Here is a 22,358-nt window from a genome sequence, read left to right as displayed (position 1 = left end):
GCCTACTGGAACCATCCTGTCCTGTTTTTGTAAATGTTTTGATATTGTCTGCTGCTTTCGGGGCATTCAGTAGTTATTTCTCTCATTTATTGATTGTAGATTTGTTTGTTTCGTCCCTTTTTTGAAAAAAAATATTTGAGTATGTCTGAGGGGGTGGACTGCGTGCTCTTTGTTGTTTGCTCATCTGTGCGCTAATACTTTTCTCCTCCTTCTCCAACTGGCAGGTTCAGTCACTCAGGTATGTGTACCCACATTTTTTGGTTGTTGCTGGTGTTGTTTTAAAATTATACTTGTTATATCCTTTACCAAAAATGTGCTTTTCTCTTGCGTAATTCTTAGTGACATCATTTACCTTGGTCAAGCTGTATGCGCTTCACCCACATTTGATGCTACCTTTCCCATCACCAAAAATAATAGCTGTTTATGATCTCGGGAATGCTTGCCCCTCTCCGCATCCTTGGTAACCACTAGTGAACGTTGATCTCTGTATATATATCTATTCTTGTGTTCTTATAAAAGTATGATTATACAATATTTGTCCTTTTGTGATTGACTTATTTCACTCAGCATAATGTCCACCAGGTTCATCCATGTTATGTTTCGAAGACTCATCATTCTTATGGCTGCATAGTATTCCATTGTATGTACGTACCACATTTTCTTTATCCATTCATCCGTTGTTAGGCACTTAGGTTGTTTCCATCCTTTTGCTATTGTGAATAATGCTGCAGTGAACATAGGTATGCATATGTCTATCTGTGTCCCTTGTTAGATCTCTAGGGTGTACACAAGGAGCCCTGGTGGCACAGTGGTTAAAGCATTTGGCTGCTAACCGAAAGTTCAGTGGTTCAAATCCACCAGCTGCTCCACGGGAGAAAGATGTGGCAGTCTACTTCTGTAAAGATTACAGCCTTGGAAAGTATGGGGCAGCTCTACTTTGTCCTGTAAGGTCGCTATGGGTTAGAATCGACTCGACAGCAGTGGTTTTATGGGTAGGGTATAACCTAGGAGTGGGATTGCTGGATCATTAAGGTATTGCTATTTCTACCTTTCTGAGGAAGTGTGATACTGTTTTCCTTAGTGGTTGTGCCATTCGAAAGTATCTTTTTATAATTGGTTTATTCAAATCAGGGTCTAAATAAAACCCAAGCAACCACCCATTGCATTTGGTTGCTATGTCTCTGAGGTTTGTTACACCCTATAGCAGATCCACATCCACCCCCCACCTTTTTTTCATGCCATTTATTTGTTAAAGAACCCAGATCGTTGGATTTGTAGCATTTGCCACATTCTGAGTTCACTAATTGAAGCCTTTTAGTAACATGTTCCTAAACCCTGTATTGCCTGGTAGTTAGAATCAAAGGCTTCATTAGACTCAGGTTTAATTCTTTTAGCAATAATACTTTATAGGGGTTGCTGCTGTGAACCTCTTATTGCATCATATGAGGAGCCATGTAATGTCAAGTTGTCCTACTTTAATGTAAAATTCATCAGTGGAATCAGGTGTTGTCAGCCTCATCCATCCGTTGCAAAGTTTCCTGCCAGCTTTCACCTAATAGTTTAAGGAGCCACTGCCTAGATTTATTATTTCATTAGGGGCAAACTATTCACTTTTGTGTGTGTGTATGTGTAATTTTTTAACAGCTCTAGTCGGGTGTAATTCACATACAATAAGTTGCATATAAAGGGTACAGTGCAAGAAGTTTTGACATATATACACACACACATATATATGTATATATATATATATACACACACACATTTTTGATGATTGGCTGCCTACATGCTTTGGAGAACATGGGAGGCATACCGCTGAGACAAACCATGATTCCTGTGGTCAGCTATTTGGAGGGAAAAGCCATGATTCCCTCGGTGGCAGCGATAGAACTTATCCATGTAGCAGTGTCACAGAACAGGGAGCCTTTAGTTTGGACCTTGTTTCGTCACTAACTTGTCAGGGAGATTGTGGTAAAACAAAGCAAACAAATAAACATTTTTGAGTAGCTCCTTGCTTTCTTCTTGCAGATTTTATTGTGCAGATATCCTGAGTGTCTGCTTATAGATATGCCCATGCCATTCCAGGGTTTATTACATGAACCTAAGCTTGTGTCTGTCTCCTCTTCCCAACTAACTTCCTGTTCCATTTCAAAAGCACAAGATACAAGTCTGGAAGAAAAAAGAAACAAAAACTCTTTTAAAAAGGAAAATCTTTTCATCCCTATACAAGCTCCCCCAGCCCCTTTCCTTTATGAAAAATCTTAATAATGTGGTAATCACAGGCATAATGAGGCACAAGAAGTAGTTTGCATTGTGCAAGTCTCTTACCTATTTGCACATGTGCTGATGTGAAGTTTCTGCCACACTTAATGGAGCTGATCCAGCTGTGTCAGCGGGCCCTCACAAAGGGTGTGGCTGAAGATAGAGTACCATGCAAATCCTCAACAAGGAGAAGAGTTAGCACGTTAACAGATCAGGGTACTATGGCACTAATCTTTTCTCACCTTAAGTAAAATCCTGGCCTATGAGCAGCATCTTTTCTCTATTGGCCATGTGTTGGGATTCACAGAGAAGTTGAGTCAGCTGACCAAGGTGTGGACACAGCTGATTCCCTGGGTTGGAGAGGGGACTGCTATTGAGCATGTCTGAGCAGTGGGACAGACCAGGCAACAGAATGCTGGGTGTGCTCAAAACACACACCATGCCTGTCCGAGGTTAGCACTATGGTTGGCTCCCCGGCACATGCAGCACCAATGCTGGGCTGTAGCAGGTAGGCCCTTTGATCTGAAGGCAGTACAGACTGCTAAGCTCTGAAGCTGACCTGCTTAATCCTTACCCAGCCAACCTCGCTGTCCTCCACTCTTTGCTGCCACTTCTCCTCTTCAGAGTCAGGGGTACCATTTCTAAGAGAGAGGCTTTGTGTTTTCTCCCAGTATGTTCAGAATTTCTCTGAATTTAAAATGAGCAGCCTCCTTTGCCCACCTTGCCCACAGTCCACTATGGTCTTGGAAAAGGGGTTTAGTTTCAGGCACAGACTTCTGACAAGGGCATTAGGTTACTGAATCAAAAAGTCTGATCCCTTAAAGGCCAGCTAGCTTACTTTGTTCCATGGATAGCATCTCCTTAACCCTGTATCAGTCATTTTACAGATATTGATCATCAGACAACCTGGATGAAACAGTATGTATAGCTTGGTGCATGATCATCTCTGCTACCAGCCAAACAAATGAACAAAACTTAGTGCAAAACATGTTCAGTAGCTTCATCTCACAAATATTAATAATAGTAGTGTACCATAATGCAGGTGAAAATTCAACCTGATGCTGAGTGTTTACAATGAAATGGAAAGATTTTATATTCAAAAATATCTGTGGGACTCTGTGAATATACTAAAAACTATTGAGTTGTATATTTTTAGAGGGTGAATTTTATGGTAGGTAAATTATTGATCAATAATATAGTTTAAAAAAGTATTTGTGGAAATTAAAATACATTATCCTGCATAGAAATGATACTTGAAGTTATAGGAATAGATTAAATCACTGAGAAGAAAGCCAAGGACAGAACCTTAAGGAAAGCCTACATTTTGAGGAAGGGAGGCACACATGAAAATGTTAGAGGTATGATTACAGACAAGACATCAGAAGAAAACTAGAAGAGAGTAGTAGCCTAAAATTTAGAAGATAGTGTGTGTTCACTAGTGTCAACAGCAGAATAAAGAATTTAGCAATAAGGAAATTGCTAGTGACCTTTGAGAAAATATTTTCTATGAAATGGAGGGTTAACGAGTGGGTTGTGAGAAAGATGAAGCTGCACATTACTCTTGTGAGCAATAAAGTGGAAGAAGGAGAAAGAGCATAAGAATAACATCAAGCATAGTTTAGAAGCAGAGCAAACTTGTATCTCTCTGTTAATTTCTCTCTCTTTTGAGACAAAAGAGACTTGAGCATATTGGTAGCTAGATAGAAAGGAGGCAAACAAAAGAGTGCAGAGAATGTAGGTAAGGCGGCCTTAGACTCAGTTCTAGCTCTCACTATGGTTAGAGAGGTTGGTATTTAGTGTGGAGCAAAGCATGTGTACTGTGCCAGTTTGGTCTTTGGCTTTTCCCTGCACGAGGGGACACGTCTGGCCCCCTCCCATGGACAAACCAGTGTGTGTACTGGGCCGAGCTCCCTGGATGAAGTGGACTCTTTTCTCGTTGAAGAACTCGGGTCCTCTCTTCAAGTGAGAGTGACATTATCATGCTGCTATAACCTTAAATCTGCTGTAACCTGTGATTAGAAATACTCATTCTTGAACATCTGCTCTTTATTACTGATGATAAATGAGGGCTAGCATACCTCACAAGAGGCTCCAAGAGCCACTGCTTTAAGTGGACATTCCGGCTCTCAGCATCAGCAAGCTGAAGAACATATTTAGTCAGAGCTTCCGAACGGCTCTCAGATAGTTCAGACTTTCTAGGGGTCTCTGAGACAAGCTCTGACCTCATCCACCCACCCCACCCCACAAATAGGGAGGATGGAAATGAAAGGAAAAGAGGGCCCATGAGGACCCTCTACTCATTCAGCCATAGTCGCTCCCACTGCCACTTAGCAAAGGACTTTTGGGTGGTTTCTTCCCTAACCCCACCAGTCTCTGCCCCTACTTCTTGTTTTTGTTTTGGCCATAATGTAAAAATTCAAAAGGCTACTTTTATTGTACTTATACATAGCCTTTTAAAAGTCCTGCATAATACTCTAGACTGTATCACTCTTCCTTTTGGGTTATTAACTGTATCTTAATGTGATTCCTACCTTCCTTTTACCTTTTTCTTAATTGTAAAATTGATATTAAATTATATTTTCCCATATCACTTGGAAAGAAAATGTTAGCAGGAAATAAAATTCATTTTTAACCCTTGTTATTTGTAAAAATGTATTCACTGTGTCTCTTCAGTCATTACAGGTTTTGTGGTAGATGTAATTTTAGGTACATTTAGTAAGTTGAAGGGTTAAAATACCCAGGGCTGTCGCATATGGCAGTGAGCAGAATCGCAGATGTTGATGATACCACGTAATTAGTATTCTTTTATGTAAATGAAGGCTGTCAGCATGTTAGCATAGTGTCTACTTTCTCTCAAGCTGGAATTTATGCCACTTGGTCTCACCAAGACCAGGCAGGATTATTCCACAGTCCTTAGTTAAGAACTGAGAAGAAATCAATACAATGAGAGAGAGAGAAGTGGAAATTTCCCTAAAGTGGATTCTATTTTTCTCCTATTTTGTCTTTGTTGATTTTCTCCCCCAGGAGTTTTATTTCTGGTGATGCAATTATGCATTTAAGATCTACTAAGAAATTTGCTATTTGAGGAAAATTGGAATAGCCCAATTAAAAGACAAACTGTATCTTCAAGCTATAGATTTTTGAAAGATGATTGTAATGTTCAGTCATCTCTCGTATGGAGACTTAAAAAAAAAGATAAATCTAGAAGCTTCTCGTCAGAAAAGGCAAGAGTTGAAAAGATTTCATTGTCTTTTTTAAATTTAATATTTAGTGAGTATTAGAGTAGAATGGTTTTAAGTGTTGATTGTGGTTTTTAGCTCCAGTTAGTTCAGATTTTTAAAATAAAACTATGGTAATTAAAAATACAGAAGCTAATATTTTGTCAAGTTTGCTTTTCCCAGATGCAGATCAGTCCAGGGTGTGCAGGACATTTATTTCAAGTTGCTGATCTACTTAATGGTGTAGAACTGTTAAGACACATCGTTTTCTTTCCCAATCACACTTCAAGCTTATCTATTTTGTATATTGGGTACCCTGGCCTGTCACACTGGATGGTATGTGCTTTAAGTAGAAATGTTAGGATTATTGTGATCTTTGGGAATGTGAAGGAAAAGCTGTACAAGTCAGAAAAAATGGAAAAAAGAATTCTTCTTTTGGCCAACGGGTGATAGGCCTTGTTTTGAAATAAAGTGGTCAGAGTATGTATGAGAGCTGAGTTAACACATTATCTTTCTTGAACTCAGTATACTTGGGAGTATGTTCCCTATAGTCTCTATTTTGTGTGTTGATTAAGGTGGCTTCTTCCTTTGGTGCCACTTTTAGGTGATCTCCAAATCATGATCAGATGTTTTTCCTCTAGAGAAGCTAGCCTGCCTAGCTTAAATTGGTGTAGCGAGGTGCAAAGTAGCCTTGTGTTTTCCTGAATGGATTTACTCTGCCATATGGCAGGTTAGTGAGTTGCCACGACAGATTTGTAATGGGAAAAGGGCTGTGCAGCAAAGGATGTGCGTGATCAGCAGATTTATAGATCAGAAAATGAAATCGGAAGAAAGAATTTCCAGAATGCCCTTTCCATTTGACAGCTCTAAGTGGAGAGGGTGTGGAATGGTTTTTTAGTGTTTTTCTATTTTAGCTTTTAGTTGTTCCAGGATATTTTTTCTAGCACAGGAGTTGATTTCATAAGGCATCTGTGTTCTGGGTGTTGTGTTGCTGTTTTCCTATTCACAGATATAGTCTCTCTTTGTAGAATTTGAAATTGTGCTTTATTTCATGCGATAAGATCTTTGTAGCAATTAAATTTCTGAAGACCCATCAAGGCTCCTGCTGGCTAAAATGGGGATTTGCCAGGCATCAGGTTTTGAGCTACAAAGTGGCTATTCAGATATGATTTAGTGACTGCTGAATTTTTTTGAAGGAGATAAAACAAAAAGAAAAGCTGATAGTATTTCTGGTATGTTTAAGTCTGTGCTGTCTAATACCATCGCCACTAGCCACATGTGGCTATTTCAATTTATATTAATTACGATTAAATAAAATTAGAAGTTCAGTTCCTCAGTCTTGGCTAGCCACATTTCAAGTACTCAATAGTCACATGTAGCTAGGACTACCATTTTGGACAGTGGAGATATAGAACATTTTCATCATCGCAGAAAGTTGGACAGTGTTAGTCTAACGAGAAGAGTTTGAGAACTAAAATTCCTTCTTTGATTTCTATGAGATGTTCTTCATCCCTGTATAATTTATCGGATTAGTGCAGTGCTTCTAAGGTTTTAATGTGCAAAAGAATCATCTGTAGAACTTGTTTAAAATGCAGATTTTAGGCCCTGCCCCAGACTCTAATTCATCAGGCCTAGAGTTGTGACCAGGAAATCTGCGCCTATAACAAGTATCTAGGGAATTCTGATGCTGGTATGTGGTGCAGGGACTGCATTTGAAAAATACTAAATTAATGAGAAACTTAGGATTTGCCTATCTCTTGATTTTTCTCCCCTTCTTTGCTGACTTTGTTTTGCGTCCGCAGTAATTGGTTGTGACATGATAGGTACCTAATTGGTACTTTGAATTGGTAATAAGTTGTTGTTGGTTGATGGCGAGTTGATTTTGATTCATGGTGACCCCATGTGTGCAGAGTAGAACTACTCCATAGCGTTTTCAAAGCTGTGACTTTTTGGAAGCAGATCGCTAGGCCCGTCTTCTGAGGTGCCTCTGGGTGGGTTCAGATCACCAACCTTTCAGTTAGTAGTTGAGCACTTAACCGCTATAGGATGGCTATGAGTCAGAATTGACTCCATGGCAACCGGTTTGTTGTTTTTTTTTTTAAGGTGGTAATAAGTAGCAAAAAGAATATTTATTTACCATGTCATTTTTTTAATGTATGTGTTTTGATTTGGCTGCATTCTAAGAAAAGTAAACAGAAATGGTATTTCAGTACTGTTCCAGATTGTATGGGAAGATAATTCCGAGAGAACACTTTTGACCACTGAGAGCTGAGCACCCACAAGTCTTGGTATTATAAAGCAATAGAAAATATAACACATGATCTCCTCTCTGAAAGAGATTATATCTAGTTAGGAAATGGATAAACACGTACAAAGAAATGACTTAAAAGGGTACTTAGCAGTAAGTCAATAATTAAAAAATAAGAAAAGCATGATCTGACTTGGTTGGGGATAATCTAGGTTGCTTTCCTTTGTATGGTGTGAAGATTTCTTACATAGGGACCTGGTCTTTGCCATCTGGAATGGGCAATAATAGATGGGGAGGATCTCTAATTTGGTCCTGTGGTATATTTATTTGTGGGTTTTGTCAATAAGACTAGGCCAAAAAGGGCATCTGGAAAAACCAACTAAAGGAACTACTCAGTATGTTGAATTTAGACCTTTCCTAGTTGACTCCATAATCATGAAACTGCATTTGCTCACAGAAATGGAAAGTAAAAGTGGAAGAGAAATGGAGGAGAAGGAAATTCACTTTATAATAGGAATTGCCTTTAGGGAATTTTAAATTCTGGTATATATTTTTAAAAACCTACTAGGATTCCAAACAATAAAAAGTTTTCTTTTAAAATAGTTGTCTAGCTTCTTACCCTTGAAGAAATTGCCCATGAGATTTCTCTGATGAACCATATTGATTGAGGAAGCAATGTTAGGAAGAAGAGAAAAAAAAAATGCTTAGCATTTTACCACTGTTTTAAAAAAAACATTTTCACATATTTCATTTGGAAGATTTATTACTTTCTTTTGTGTTGGGTAGTTTGGTTGAATACTGTTTTTCCAGTACCCACTCTACCTCTTGTCCTAAGAGTTAGATTTATCTGTTTCTTCACATACATATATCCTTTCAGTAAAAAGACTGAAAAATTTCCCACCCTTTCTACAGTATGTAAATGTTCTTTTCAAAAGGTCACATGAAAGATGTTATTTAGATTGAGGCTCACAGTCTACCTCCTTAGCCGGGTCCTTTGGGCTCAATAAAAATAATACTTAAAATACTTTGTTCTGTAGAGGACTTTCTCTTTCTTATCTTTACCCTGTCCGGTTATCTCTGCTTTGAAATACAGTGAAACTGACCTAAGATTGTCTTTTTGAGGCTCTTCATCACTCCTACTGGTATTTGAAGCACCATCTATGTCTCTCTTCCCTTTCCTCTCCCCTGTTCCCTTCTCCATACCCCCAGGATCTTGATCAATAATGAGATATAGAAGCTTTCACTTCTAGGACATCATCAGTTCAGAGATGGTTCCAAATACAAGGTTCTTTCCTCTGCTAATCAGCTGGGTACATTGTGATTTCCTAAGGAACACAAATCAGCCTCACATAAAAATCAGCTGATATTCAAGAATTAAAACGGGTTTAGAAAATGTTAAGTTTCAAATTGGTGCAAAGGGGAAGGCCCCCGTATATTTCATGATCCTTCCTTTTTAAAGAATTTAACCGTCCTTCTGTTATTCTCAGTCTTTATACCAGATTTGCTATTTTTGTTTTTAGCCTCCTTTCAAAGGAACTAATTTTGAATTGAAAACCAATGAGTCTTAAGTGGAAAATGCCAGTTGCACGCCTTTTTTCTTGGGAAATATTTTGCTGAAAGTTCTTTTTTTTTTTTTTTTCCCATATTTGTGGCCCTATCCTGCTAGGTTAAAAGAGTGGAGACTTCTATAAGACATGGATAGATGTAAACATGTAGGGCGGTTGCGGCTGGCCCAAGACCACTCCATCTTGAACCCTCAGAAGTGGTGCTGCATGGAGTGCTCCACCACTGAGTCGGTGTGGGCTTGTCTGAAGTGCTCCCACGTGGCCTGCGGCCGGTACATTGAGGATCACGCTCTGAAACATTTTGAAGAGACTGGACATCCGCTAGCCATGGAAGTCCGGGATCTCTACGTGTTCTGTTACCTGTGCAAGGACTACGTGCTCAATGATAACCCGGAGGGGGACCTGAAGCTTCTCAGAAGTTCCCTCTTGGCAGTCAGGGGCCAGAAGCAGGACCAGCTGGTGAAACGTGGGCGGACGCTACGGTCCATGGCTTCGGGCGAAGACCTGGTCCAGCTGCAGCGCGCTCCTCAGGGACAGCCGCAGATGCTGACAGCTCTGTGGTACCGGCGCCAGCGCCTGCTGGCCAAGACGCTGCGGATCTGGTTTGAGAAGAGCTCCCGGGGCCAGGCAAAGCTGGAGCAGCGGCGGCTGAAGGAGGCGCTGGAGCGCAAGAAGGAGGAGGCGCGGCAGCGGCGGCGTGAGGTGAAGCGGCGGCTGCTGGAAGAGTTGGCCAGCACCCCTCCGCGCAAGAGCGCGCGGCTGCTGCTGCACCCGCCCCGCGACGTGGCCAAGGCCATGGCCGAGAGGCGGCCCACCACTCTCCCTACCTCAAGGAAAGCTCCAGGCAGCAGACTCAAGCAGCACCGCAAGCCGGCCATGGCCCCGGGTGTCACGGGCCTGCGGAACCTGGGGAACACCTGCTACATGAACTCCATCCTCCAGGTCCTCAGCCACCTCCAGAAGTTCCGAGAATGTTTTTTGAACCTTGACCCTTCCAAAACGGAACAACTGTTTTCCAAAGCGACCAATGGGAAGGCTCAGCTATCCAGTAAGCCGGCCAGTAGCTCGGCCACCGAGGTGTCGGCCAGGAGTGACAAGGCTGAGTCATGTGACCGGGAGGGCCTCTGCTTGAACGGCGGGGCTTCCATCAGCCGGAGCCTAGAACTCATCCAGAACAAGGAGCCAAGCTCGAAGCACATTTCCCTCTGTCACGAACTGCACACCCTCTTCCGAGTCATGTGGTCGGGGAAGTGGGCCTTGGTCTCGCCCTTCGCCATGCTTCATTCGGTGTGGAGCCTGATCCCTGCCTTCCGTGGCTACGACCAGCAGGATGCGCAGGAATTTCTCTGTGAGCTACTGCACAAAGTGCAGCAGGAACTTGAGTCCGAGGGGACCACGCATCGGATCCTTATCCCCTTCTCCCAGAGGAAGCTCACCAAGCAGGTCTTAAAAGTGGTGAATACAATATTTCATGGGCAGCTACTCAGTCAGGTAGGTGTGTGCCCCATCCTAACCCCGACTCTACCATAACAATGGCAGGGAAGCTTGTATGCTAGAGCTTGGGCTTCCTGTGAGTGCCTCTCCCCAGATTACTGGAATAAGGATAGCCAATATTTCTGTAATTACACGTATTTGAGGATGGCTATTGTACTTTTCATTGTACTGTACACTGTGATGGCATTGTTGGTGAACTTGCCTGCTGTCTCTTTCTGGCCAGATTTTTATTTTAACTTGCCATGGCACTTCATTTTCGTGGATGTCTTTACCCTTTAAAGATGGTATGGGTAATATGATATTTTCACTGTTATAATTAAGTACCTATTGTTGGCATGCCACCCTTTGATCAGTTTTTGGAAACTGAACAGAGTTTGGTTGTAACCCTATTCCAAAGTAGTTTGAAAGAGCAGTCTTCCCAGGTCTTCGTAGACATTCTTTACAAGGAAGGGAGATGGCTGGGAGGATGCCAAAGGCCTGAGCAAGCAAGCCTCCCTCCTGTTCGCTATTACCCTTTCTTCCCTGGATCTTTCTCCATCTAGGGACATAGGCGAAGATTCATAGATAAGGCCTTGTGAGAATATGTAGAAAGAGAATTTTTTAAGTAAAAAAAAGGAGATGTAATTTAAGGAGTTCAGGCAAAACCTCTGTACTATACTGAGGTTTTGTGTCTTGGTTTTTAAAGGGTTTTATAAAGAATGATGAGTTGGGATGGGAGAAGAGATTTTATTTCAGCCTTTGTTTTTTTACCACGTGAAAGGGAGGTAAATTTGTCAGCACTTTCTCTGCCTCTACAGGTCCTTAGGAAGAAAGATACATCTGGGAATGTTATAGTGGGAGAGGAGGTCTAATCACACAGTGCTTTGAGGCTCTACAGACACAGTAATCAGGGTAGGGGTGGTGCAAGAAAGACGGGCAAAAAGGCCAGGGGGACTGGATGGAAGCAGCAAAGTCAGGGCAGGAGTGTGTGGGTGAGGGAAGCAGACTGACCTCCAAATTCTTCATCTCAGACTAATTCCTTGAATGATTCCACCATCCTGTGCAGTCTGTACTGCTGCAGCACTGAATGGTAGAGCATGCTCTGGGAGAGGAGAGGAAGAGAGAAGGGGGTAGGTAATAATCTCTGCTATGTGGTTTTCCAATTCCAGCTAACATCAGATAGTTAGAAATGTATGCCAGAGGTAATATGTTGTAATTCTTTTAGTTCTGTTTATTATGTTAACATTACAATCAATTTTTTTTTTGAACTACATATCAAGTTTTCCTCAAGTTATATGTCTTGAATAAAGTGAGCAAAAATGTATGTGGGAAGCATGGAAGTTATATCACCTGTCAATAAATCTTTTCATTCTAGGTCACATGTATAGCATGCAATTACAAATCCAATACCATTGAGCCCTTTTGGGATCTGTCCCTGGAATTCCCTGAACGCTACCACTGCATAGAAAAGGGGTTTGTCCCTTTGAATCAGACAGAGTGTCTGCTCACTGAGATGCTGGCCAAGTTCACAGAGACAGAGGCCCTGGAAGGGAGAATCTACGCTTGTGACCAGTGTAACAGTGAGTGCTGTGTGGAGAATGGGGGTGAGGGTGCAACTGGAACATGACTGTAAGGTGCTTCTTGTGCCCCTTTAGTCAAAATAACACTGATGATATTGAGTGGTTCTAAGGCATCTTTTAAAGAAGGTCTTTTTCTCCCATTTTACTGAAAACAAGCTAAAATATGTGGATGTTATATATTAAAAACAAACAAACCAGCTTAGGGGTTGTGCCTCCTTTGGCCCCTCCTGATTGACATTAGTTGTTACTTGGGAGGCATTTGAAAATGTGGTTCCTGAAATGGAAATCTAAGAATGTTAGTATTTAGCATCATGGTGCTACAGGGGCCCTGCTTAAATGAATGAATGTGGAGTGTGACAATTCTTATTTAATCTAAATTCAGATGGCATAGCCTGTTTGAGGGCTATGGTATCAGAATGCCTTTGTACTGAATTGACAGATGTTAAAGTCTGTCAGAAGTGATGCTAAAAATCGTTACAGTGAGACCAGGAAAGCAAGTGTGAAGAAGGTGCATGGCTCAGTGGCACCTTCAGATATTTTGAGTTTTTTTTTTTTTTTCCCCCCTTCATGTTCCTGAAAGGTTTGCATTTCAGAGAGAGTCATAAGGAAGTATTTTCTGTTGCGGCTTTCATTTTAAAGTGAAATCCTTTGCATATGGTTATGTGGCCATCTTATGCAGGGCCCCTTTCTGTCTTGCCACATTGAATGCTTCTGCCAACCTAACATGGAAAGGAAATGCAGGGCAAATACTTGGAAGGTTGTGTGGCTTTTTGTAGCATATAAAGATTTGAAAACTAAGAATATAATGGATTGTGCAGAGAAACTAGAAATCAATTTGCAATCATATAATAGTTTGGACTACAAGGTTTTGGGGAAAAAAATCTTACAGTAGTACTTTTTAATGTATTTACATATAACCTGTTGCCGTCGAGTCGATTCTGACCCATAGCAATCCTGTAGGACAGGGTAGAACTGCCCCATAGGGTTTCCAGGGAGCAGCTGTGGATTCGAACTGCTGACCTTTTGGTTAGCAGCCGAGCTCTTAACCACTGCAGCACCAGTGCTCCGTATTTGCACGTAGTTTCAAAGAGCCGAACAGGTTTCCCACAACTTAACTATTTTTAAAAACTATAGTTAAGTTGTGGGAAACCTGTTCGGCTCTTTGAAGAACCAGGACAAAAATCAAAAGTCATGCTTTGATATCATTTTGCCATTTAAAAAAAAATTTGAAATGCAGTCCTTGGTTAAGTGTAGACCTACCTGTCATATTCCGTATTGAGATACAGGGGCAAGTAGATTAAATTATTTTGTAAGCTCAGTATCTGGTTGTTCTTAGAATAGTGATTCATAAAGCTTTTTACTTGTAAGGAGCAGAAGGATGTTAACAGCTCTAATTCCATCATTCTCAGATATGATAGATTAGGCAAGAAATACATTTATTTATTTTTGCAAAAAAGGGTTGTTTTTCTGGTTGCCAGATGTGCTAATTTATCACGATATCTCTAGGCAAGTGCAAATAATGGTAGGGAAGGAAAGCTATGGTGAGGGGACAAGATGCCTTGATTTGTTGCTTGTGAAGTTTCAAAACTGTAAGCCTTCTACCTCTCTGCTTAATCAAACGGTGACAGAACTGATCAATTTCAATTGAATCAGTAGTCATGAGTCACTTAATGTCCATGATACATTCTTTGAAATAGGAAGTTAATGTGATTTGAACATTGTATGAACACCATACTATCGCTTCCAGAATAAGGTTTTGTCCATAATAAAAATTTGCTGGGGCAAATAACCTCCCTCTACAATTAGTTTACCTAAGATTTCAGCAGATTCTTCTGTTGCCTTCGCGTCAGCACTTGCAGACTTCTCACTCACTTTCACATCAAAAAAAAAAAAAAACCATTGCCAACAAGGAGTCGATTCCGACTCATAGTGACCCTATAGGACAGAGTAGAACTGCCCCATAGGGTTTCCAAGAAGTGGCTGGTGTTCAAACTGCTGACCTTTTGGTTAGCAGCCGTAGCTCTTAACCACGGTGCCATCAGGCCTCCCACTTTAATGTTATGCAGCGAAAAATGTTGTTTGAAGTGCTTGAACTACCCAGAGCTAGCACTAAACTCAATTATCGTAGTCTGGTCCTGCTTTTTCTTTAAGCATTTCAAACAAGCTTCATGCCTTAGCAGTGATCATCAACATGCTGAGAGGGATTCTCTTTTGTGTTTGGTCCTCAATCCATGTCATCAGAAATTTCTTCATATCTGATATAGATTCCTCTCTAATTTTTGTTAGCCTTGTAGCTTTCAGTGTAGGCTATACCTAACAGCTTGGAGAATTTTTTCTTTGTTTTTGAGGATCGTCATGATTGTTGAGTGCGACATGCCTAAATCCACTACGTCCCATTCTGCGATCAGGATTTCTGAACTCTGTTATAATCTTAAGGGACCGTGGATGTATATGCAGTCAAACGTTGCCTGAACGCATGTTATGCAGCGCATGACTGTAATTTCTTTTCTTTGTGAATTTCATTTTAGAAAACAAAGCCAGATTCTATATTGTCTTCGTCTTAGCTCACATACTCCCTCTGCTGAGGGTGGCAGTCACTGCCAGGGTTCCCAGGCAGAGCTGCAAAAATTTTCAAGAATCTGCTAGTGAGTAGGAATATAAAATAAGGCCAGGTCCCCCTCTTGAATTCTCTTTCTGTTCATGCTCCCACATATTGTGACCGCCAGCCCTGGTGAAAGCTTCTCCTATGGTGCACTCATTCTGCTGCAGTCTATTGTGAGAAGCAACAGCTCCACATCCTATTGTCACAAAAAGCTCTGTGATACGTCATCTGGCTGTGATTTGCTACCTTTCATGAATGGTACAGACAAGAGTTGAAATCAGAGGCCAAGCTCTTCAGACACTGAGACCATACCAACAGCTCAGAGGCAATCAGCAGACACCACAGTGGGCCACTAACTAATTTTATATTCCCATTCATTCACTGACTTAATTAATATAATAACAGAGTAGGCATCAGTAACTGGTTACAGAGAAGGCTTCTGATGGAAATTAAGAGAATTTTTTTTTTTTAAATTGTACTTCAGGCAAAGGCTTACAGAACAAATAGTTTCTCATGAAACAGTAGTATACATATTGTTTTATGACATTGGTTAACAACCCCACAACATGTCAACCCTCTCCCTTCTCGACCTTTTTTTTTTGGTGAAAATATACATAACCAAAGATACACCATGTCAAAAATTTCTACATGCACAGTTCAGTGACATCGACTACGCTCTTCCAGTTGTGCTGCTATTCTCACTTTAGTTGAAGGCTTACAGAACAAAATAGTTTCTCATTTAATAGTTAGTACACATGTTGCCCTATGACAATGGTTAACAACCTCACAACACATCAACACTATCCTTACTCAACCTTGGGTTCCCTATCACCAGCTTTCCTGTCCCCTTCTGCCTTCTGGCCCTTGTCCCTGGACTGCTGTGCCTCATTAGTCCCATTTGGTTTTATGGGGCTGTCCGCTCCCCGGCTGAATGGTGAACCTCGGAAATGACTTCACCACTGAGCTAAAAGGGTGTGAAATTAAGAGAATTTTATTTCCATTATATGTTTGCTGAAATTTAGAAATGCATTCTCCCCCACAATTCCAGAGCTTTAGAATCAAAATTGGAGTGTGAGCACTGGTCCTGCTTTGGACGGGGTGACTGTCAGGCTTGTCCTGCATGTCCAGCTTTTAGCCAAGAAACTTTTTCTTTTTTAGGTACAACATAAATGTGTAGAACTAGCAGTTTCTTTTCTAAATATTTGTATATGCTATAAGCAAATCGTGGTGGAAAAAAATCTGTTTAAATACTCTGTCCTTTATCAATCCTGAGTCCTATTATCTTCTTCCTAAGCCTGAAATATATATATTATCCCCATTTTACTGGTGAGGAAGCTGAGGTTTAGAGGTTTAAATAACTTGTCCAATAGCATACAACTGGCTGTAAGCAGGAAATAGAATTAGGCCTAGCTAATGAAAAAAAATGCTATTTAAGTTATATTACAATGCATCATATTTTAAGTTATAAGTACGTCAAGGTATAAACTCTAATATATACTTCTACTCTATCTGCTTGATGTTGCAGTGACCTTTCATTATATTCCATTAATAAATCCTTGATATTAGGAATGAACCATCCTGAACCCATACCAACTTTGGCAGTTGGTGATGGCAAAAATTAGAAAGTGGGTGTATCAGGATTAGGTTCGGTTGCTTGTAACAGTCAAACCAAATAACAGTGGCTTAAAATGGATACAATTTTATTTTTCCTTTATACAAAAGAAGTTGGAAGGACATTCAGAGCGTGGCATGATGGCTGCATGGTCATCAGGGACCCAAGCTCAGGTACCCAAGCTCATCTTTCTGCTTTACTGTTCTTGTGCATGACTTCCATCGTCACGGTTACCTCATGGTCCGAGAGGAGTTCCAGCATTTGCAGACAGTGGGAAGGACAAAGGATACACCTTGCAACGGAGTCAGTGCTCATTAATCAGCCATCCTAAGAGTGCCAGTTAGTCATTCCTATCATCTCATTAGCCAGCACTTATATGGCCACGCTATGTAAGCATGATAGGCTGGGAAATGCAGCCTTACAGAGGGTCACATAGCTGCCGCAAGTAAAACTGAAATTGAGAAATAAGGACAATGCATATGGAGTGACAAGTATTGTCTCTACCACAGCTAGGAAAGAATGAGACTGCTGACAATCTATGTCTTATACCTTCCCAAACCATCTAGGCAAACGACGAAAATCCAATCCAAAACCCCTTGTTCTGAGTGAAGCTAGAAAGCAGTTAATGATCTACAGACTACCTCAGGTCCTCCGGCTGCACCTAAAAAGATTCAGGTGAGCTTGCTCGGGGAGTCCCAGGAGGCTGTGAGCTGTGGGAATTGCTGCTTCAAAGGTTTTTGTGAGGGCAAATGTCTTCTTTGGTGTTGGGAGGAGAAACCTGTTCCTTGAGACCTTGTGCTTTCCATGGAGATCATGTGCCTCACACCCACTGAGGCAAGTTGATATTGGGCCTCTGTGCTCATGTCTCTTCCTACTTGGCTAGCCTGAACTGAATGTGCAAGAAGACTTTCTAGCCTCGCTTGGGCTTACATAACTTCATCTTCAGGATAAAGTAGAAGATAATCTGGGAAAAGAAGGGCAAGCAGTAAACTATAAGAAAATTATTAACTGAATTGCTTGCTTAGGAATTTCTAGCTTCAGAGTATATTGTGGAACATTTACAGCAAATATCTGTGGACAGCGATTACCACCATTTTATAGATGGGAAAACCGAAGCCAGAAAGTTAACTCAGTTCCCTGTTTTACCTGTCTCTACCTATGGTCACATATGCCAGTTTTTACTAGTAAGAAGTTTATATCCGTGTCCTAGGTGGTCTGGCCGTAATCATCGAGAGAAGATTGGGGTCCATGTCGTCTTTGACCAGGTATTAACCATGGAACCTTACTGCTGCAGGGACATGCTCTCCTCTCTTGACAAAGAGACCTTTGCCTATGATCTCTCCGCAGTGGTCATGCACCACGGGAAAGGGTTTGGCTCAGGACACTACACAGCCTATTGCTACAACACAGAGGGAGGTGCGTGCGCTTTACTCTGTGGGGTGGGGGACACGGAAGGGTTGGTTTGTCCACATTTTATTGCCTTCCTTTTATTTCAATCCCATGGTCATCTATGGAAAATTACATACATTAAAATCCAGTGGAAAGAATTATGAAACTTGGATGCAAACTTTGGTTATATCACTTTCTAAGTAACAACACAGGGAATTAAGGGAACTGACGTGAAAGTACTTGAAGAGTACCTAGCACATAGTGCTTGCTCAGTCAGTTTTGGAGGTTATTGCTATTAATGCTGCTTCTGCAGACCTCTGCTTCCTTCCTGGTGATGCGGAAACAATAGTATCTATTTAATCTCAGGGAGATATTATATGAATTTTATTAGCCTGAGTTCGTAATAAAGGTGAGGACATTGACGGAACACTTACTATGTCCTGGGCACCGCAGGAGGTGTGGGGCTACAGAGACCCCTCCCAAGCAGCTTCTAGTCCTCATGCTCCAGAGGAGAACCTCCCAGCTGCTGCCCAGAGGCAGACGGGCTGTATATGCGTTGTCAGCAGTGTGCACATCTTAAATCTCAGCCCTTAGGGCACCTGGAGCCTGTAAGCAAATAATTTTTTGTTCCTTCTAAATTTTCCTTTATCACTCCCCTCTATTTCCATTTCCCCTCTCCTTCTTCTCTTCCCATCATAGCCCCCATTCTCCTGGCTCTCTTTGTAGAAGGCCTCAATGGGCAACGAAGAAGCCTGAGTAAAACGAGGACCCAAATTCCAGTAAGCAGTATTGTAGTGGGATTTTGTGGGAAGGCGGTTGAAACTAGTGGTTACAGAAGTGTCTTATAGACTCTCTGTTAGTTCCATTTACTTGTCTCTTCCCCCAACACAAATAATCAAGGGTTGGCTATGTTCAGAACTCCTTTGCCCCTTTCTTCAGCTCCTGGTTTTGCCTGCTGATGGAAAATACAAAAGTTGGGTAGTCATTTTCTCTTTCTCTCCTTTGGTTTCCTAGGTTTTTGGGTCCACTGCAATGACTCAAAGCTGAATGTATGCAGTGTCGAGGAAGTGTGCAAAACCCAGGCCTACATCCTTTTTTACACTCAAAGAACAGTGCAGGGCAATGCAAGAATCTCAGAAACCCAACTCCAAGCTCAGGTGCAGCCCAGCAACAACGATGAGGGCAAACCACGGACATTCCCCTGAGTGGGAGGCATGTATCAAGGACTGGCTTGTTTTTAAACTATTGGTGTTCACACATCTTTACTCTTGTAGGAATAAGGCTGACTGCAGGAACAGAGTACTAGGTTTGGCTCACTGGGTCAGAGTAGAAGGTGCCAGGTGACTTTTGCCCTATTGTAAAATTCATAGTCACTTTCTTTTTGAATGGATTTGGAAATCCTCTCCTTTCATAAAACAAATCAAAAGGAGTAACTTCTATGAAGATTCTGAATATAGAGGGACCTGGGTGGAGAGGAAAGAGGGTGTAAATAGGTGTTACTCTGCCAGGAGAGAAGCCATGTTTTCTCTCTATTATGTGACTCCCCTGCTAATCAGGGGCCTCCTGGCAGCACCAGAAGAACCCTCTCGATGTGAGCAGCCCTGGACAGAGCACATGAGGAGGGGCCCTGGGCTGGCAGCATGTTGGATAGGATTGGTTCAGTAGGAAGAGGTGAAGTCTAAGGATTTATTCCCACAGAGGAATATTTTCTATTCCTATTTCTCAAGGGTTGAAAACTTGCAAGCTTCCTTTTTAAAGCGATAACAGTCAAAGAGTGGAGTGAGATACATGGAGCAAATTTCCCCATGCAAAATGGGAGGTTTTTCAAGTGCCATGCCCTCCCTGGCTGCTGCTGTCATTTAATCATTCCATACTTCTAAGACTAGTATGAACATCCCTTCATTCTAAAGGGGCAGTTCATATGGGGAAGCAACAGACTAGTGTATGTTATTTGTTGCATGCTGGGCCAGCGGGCACTCCTGGCACCTATCCTGGTTCTGAAACAAATCCCTGGTTCAGGTCTAGGCCAAGTACATGGTTTGGTTTAAATTGGGTCAGTTGGGTGTGGGCATGGATAGCTGACAGTCCAGGGCTTATCTGGCTGCCCGTCACCATTGTCACCATAGGGTAGCCTGCAGCTTCTTTCCTGTATCTGGAGAGCTAGAACATTTGTGTTCATCACCAGGCTTGGGAGCTTTTGCTTTCCTTGGGCATGGGAATTACTTAGGAATCTGTCCCCTACATGTCCTAATAGTTTATTGCTGATCGTCCTGACCTGTTTCCTCCCAAGTCTGATAATCTGTTTCTCACCCACACTCAGAGAAAAAAAATCCAAGACAAAAGCAAGAGTGCTATGTCCTTTACCCCAGTGCCAGTAAAATATCTTTTTCAATTGGATCAGTTTCTCAATGGAATGAAATTGCCCAGGTGGAAACCCTCCTTCCCATCAGGCACCTTCACAATCCTTCGCTTAGACTCACCAGTGAAAGTGGGACGGCAAACCGTAACTCTCATTGTGGTGGTTGCTGCAGTGAGTCTCAGCCTGTCACTATGAATGCTCATCTTATGACTGAGTGTATCATAATATTTGAATTCAGGTAGAAGTACAGTTGTCACTTGAAAAGGGAGTAGATGTGGAAGGGAGTTTGGGGAGGGGAGGGAAGTGGGGAAAGAGAGGCTAAAGAATGAGGGTGGTAGTAGCTTTAGCGATGTTGATGAGCCACATTTCCTGAGCAGATCTGTAGCATTTGCTGTTGACCTCTTTTGATATGAACTTTCCCATAGGACCTGCCAGACAGCACTGAGACATGGAGAAAATTCAGACAGAAAATGGCTCACCTTGATAGGGAAAGGGGAGTGACTGTGTTTTAAATTAAACTTGCTTTACCCAACACTGTGAGGTTTCTGTAATATTTAGCTTTTATTTGGAAGCGATAGCGTATGGCATTTTTTATGCTGTTTGGTTTATATTGTCTACTGCAGGCTTCTTTGTACAAGCTTTGCCCCGGGCTCATCGTCTCCTGGACACTGTTTTAAAGTGTCACAGCCGCCCATACTGCCAGAGGCTCTGTTGTGAAGTTATAATCTCTAGATCTACATTTTAAGTCAGCATGACTGGTGATGACTTTTTGTGGTGATAGAAAAGCCCATTAACTAAAAAACATGAGAGTAAAAAGGAAAGGAAAATATAAATCGTGCCTCATCTTTCATTGAATTCTATATTTATTATTCTAGAAAAAGAGAACTTAGGAGATGGAGAAGAACTAATAGAGCATCTACTTCATCCCTCAGGCTGTCCAGGGGGAAGTTATTAATAAAAATAAACATTTAATGGAAAATTAAAAGATCTTCAAATTTAATTTTTAAAAATAGTTTTATATCAAATGTTATAAGGATTATTAAGCAGATTAAGGACTGTGTCAAACAAGTACTTAACTTAGCTAAGCACCCGTATATCAAATTAATAAAATCATTTAAAATGAGTTGGAATAGAAACCAATATCAGAGTCCCCACTGAGTCCCACACTCGTGAAGGTACCCACAGCAGTCACAGACACTTCTGGTACCCAGAGGCAGCAGCACTAGATGCTGTTGAGAAGTTGGTATATGAGGGAGTTTTTATTAAAGCATTCCCTGCTGCATAAGACAGTGGCTGTTGTGAGGGAAATATCCCTTTGCCTTTCATTTATTTACATCTTGGAAGTAGACGAGTTTCTCAGTTGCATCTTACTTTAAATCGAAACATTCTAAAGGGAAGAAAATAAGATACAAGTAGAAATTTACTAGATGCTGCCAAATCAAACCCACCATCTCCAAACAGGAACTTTCCAGGCCTGCTTCCCTCCCCGGGCAAATAGTTCATGAATTCTGTTCCAGGAACCCTTTGTAGATGGCTGGCATGTTTACTTTCTGCTGTAGCCAGCCTAGATGAATGCACCTTGGCCCTAAAAAATTAGAATTTTACCTCAATCTAGCTGACCCTCATACTTGTGGTTCCCTCTGAGTGTAAAAAAAAAAAAAAAGTTAGGAATGCCTTCGGAACCGAAGCTCTTATTAAGTGGCGGCCAGAGCTCTTGCCAGTTTTGATCCAGCCCCTCTCAGGCTGAAGGCAGGCAGTCCCACACTGTAAAGAATTTCTGGATGTCTCTAAAAACATCACAAAATTGGAAACTGTAGAAGTGTTAATGTGTCCTATGGACTCAATAGCAGAGTTTATTTTTGTTTTTAATGGCAAGGCCTCTAGAGTCAATGATTGTGTGAGTTCCCAACTCTGGCTGTTCTTGCAGCTCCATCCAAGTGCAAGGGAAGAACCAATGAGGTGGGCAGGCTGGCAGTGGGGCGTGGCGTTCCCATGCCCCAGTGTCAGCCCAGGAGAGGTCAACAGTGGTGCAGAATGAGAACTTGGGTGGGGG

At 41.6% G+C, this 22,358-nt stretch overlaps 1 protein-coding gene across 1 annotated transcript in view; it reads left to right on the top strand.

The window, feature by feature from the left end:
* USP49 (ubiquitin specific peptidase 49) overlaps positions 1-21,968 on the top strand; it is a 142,063-nt gene extending 120,095 nt beyond the window's left edge. Inside the window, exons 4-8 of the mRNA XM_004379446.2 lie at positions 9,392-10,781; positions 12,139-12,343; positions 17,124-17,232; positions 17,768-17,973; positions 18,961-21,968. Of these exons, the coding sequence (XP_004379503.1) occupies positions 9,420-10,781; positions 12,139-12,343; positions 17,124-17,232; positions 17,768-17,973; positions 18,961-19,151 (2,073 nt within the window). The 5' untranslated portion in view covers positions 9,392-9,419 and the 3' untranslated portion in view covers positions 19,152-21,968. The remainder of the gene's footprint in view (positions 1-9,391; positions 10,782-12,138; positions 12,344-17,123; positions 17,233-17,767; positions 17,974-18,960) is intronic.
* The last annotated feature ends 390 nt before the right edge of the window (positions 21,969-22,358 follow it).

The sequence above is a fragment of the Trichechus manatus genome, unplaced genomic scaffold (genome assembly GCF_000243295.1).
Source record: "Trichechus manatus latirostris isolate Lorelei unplaced genomic scaffold, TriManLat1.0 scaffold00065, whole genome shotgun sequence".
Taxonomy (NCBI): Eukaryota; Metazoa; Chordata; class Mammalia; order Sirenia; family Trichechidae; genus Trichechus; species Trichechus manatus.
This window is presented reverse-complemented; position numbering and strand designations above follow the sequence as displayed.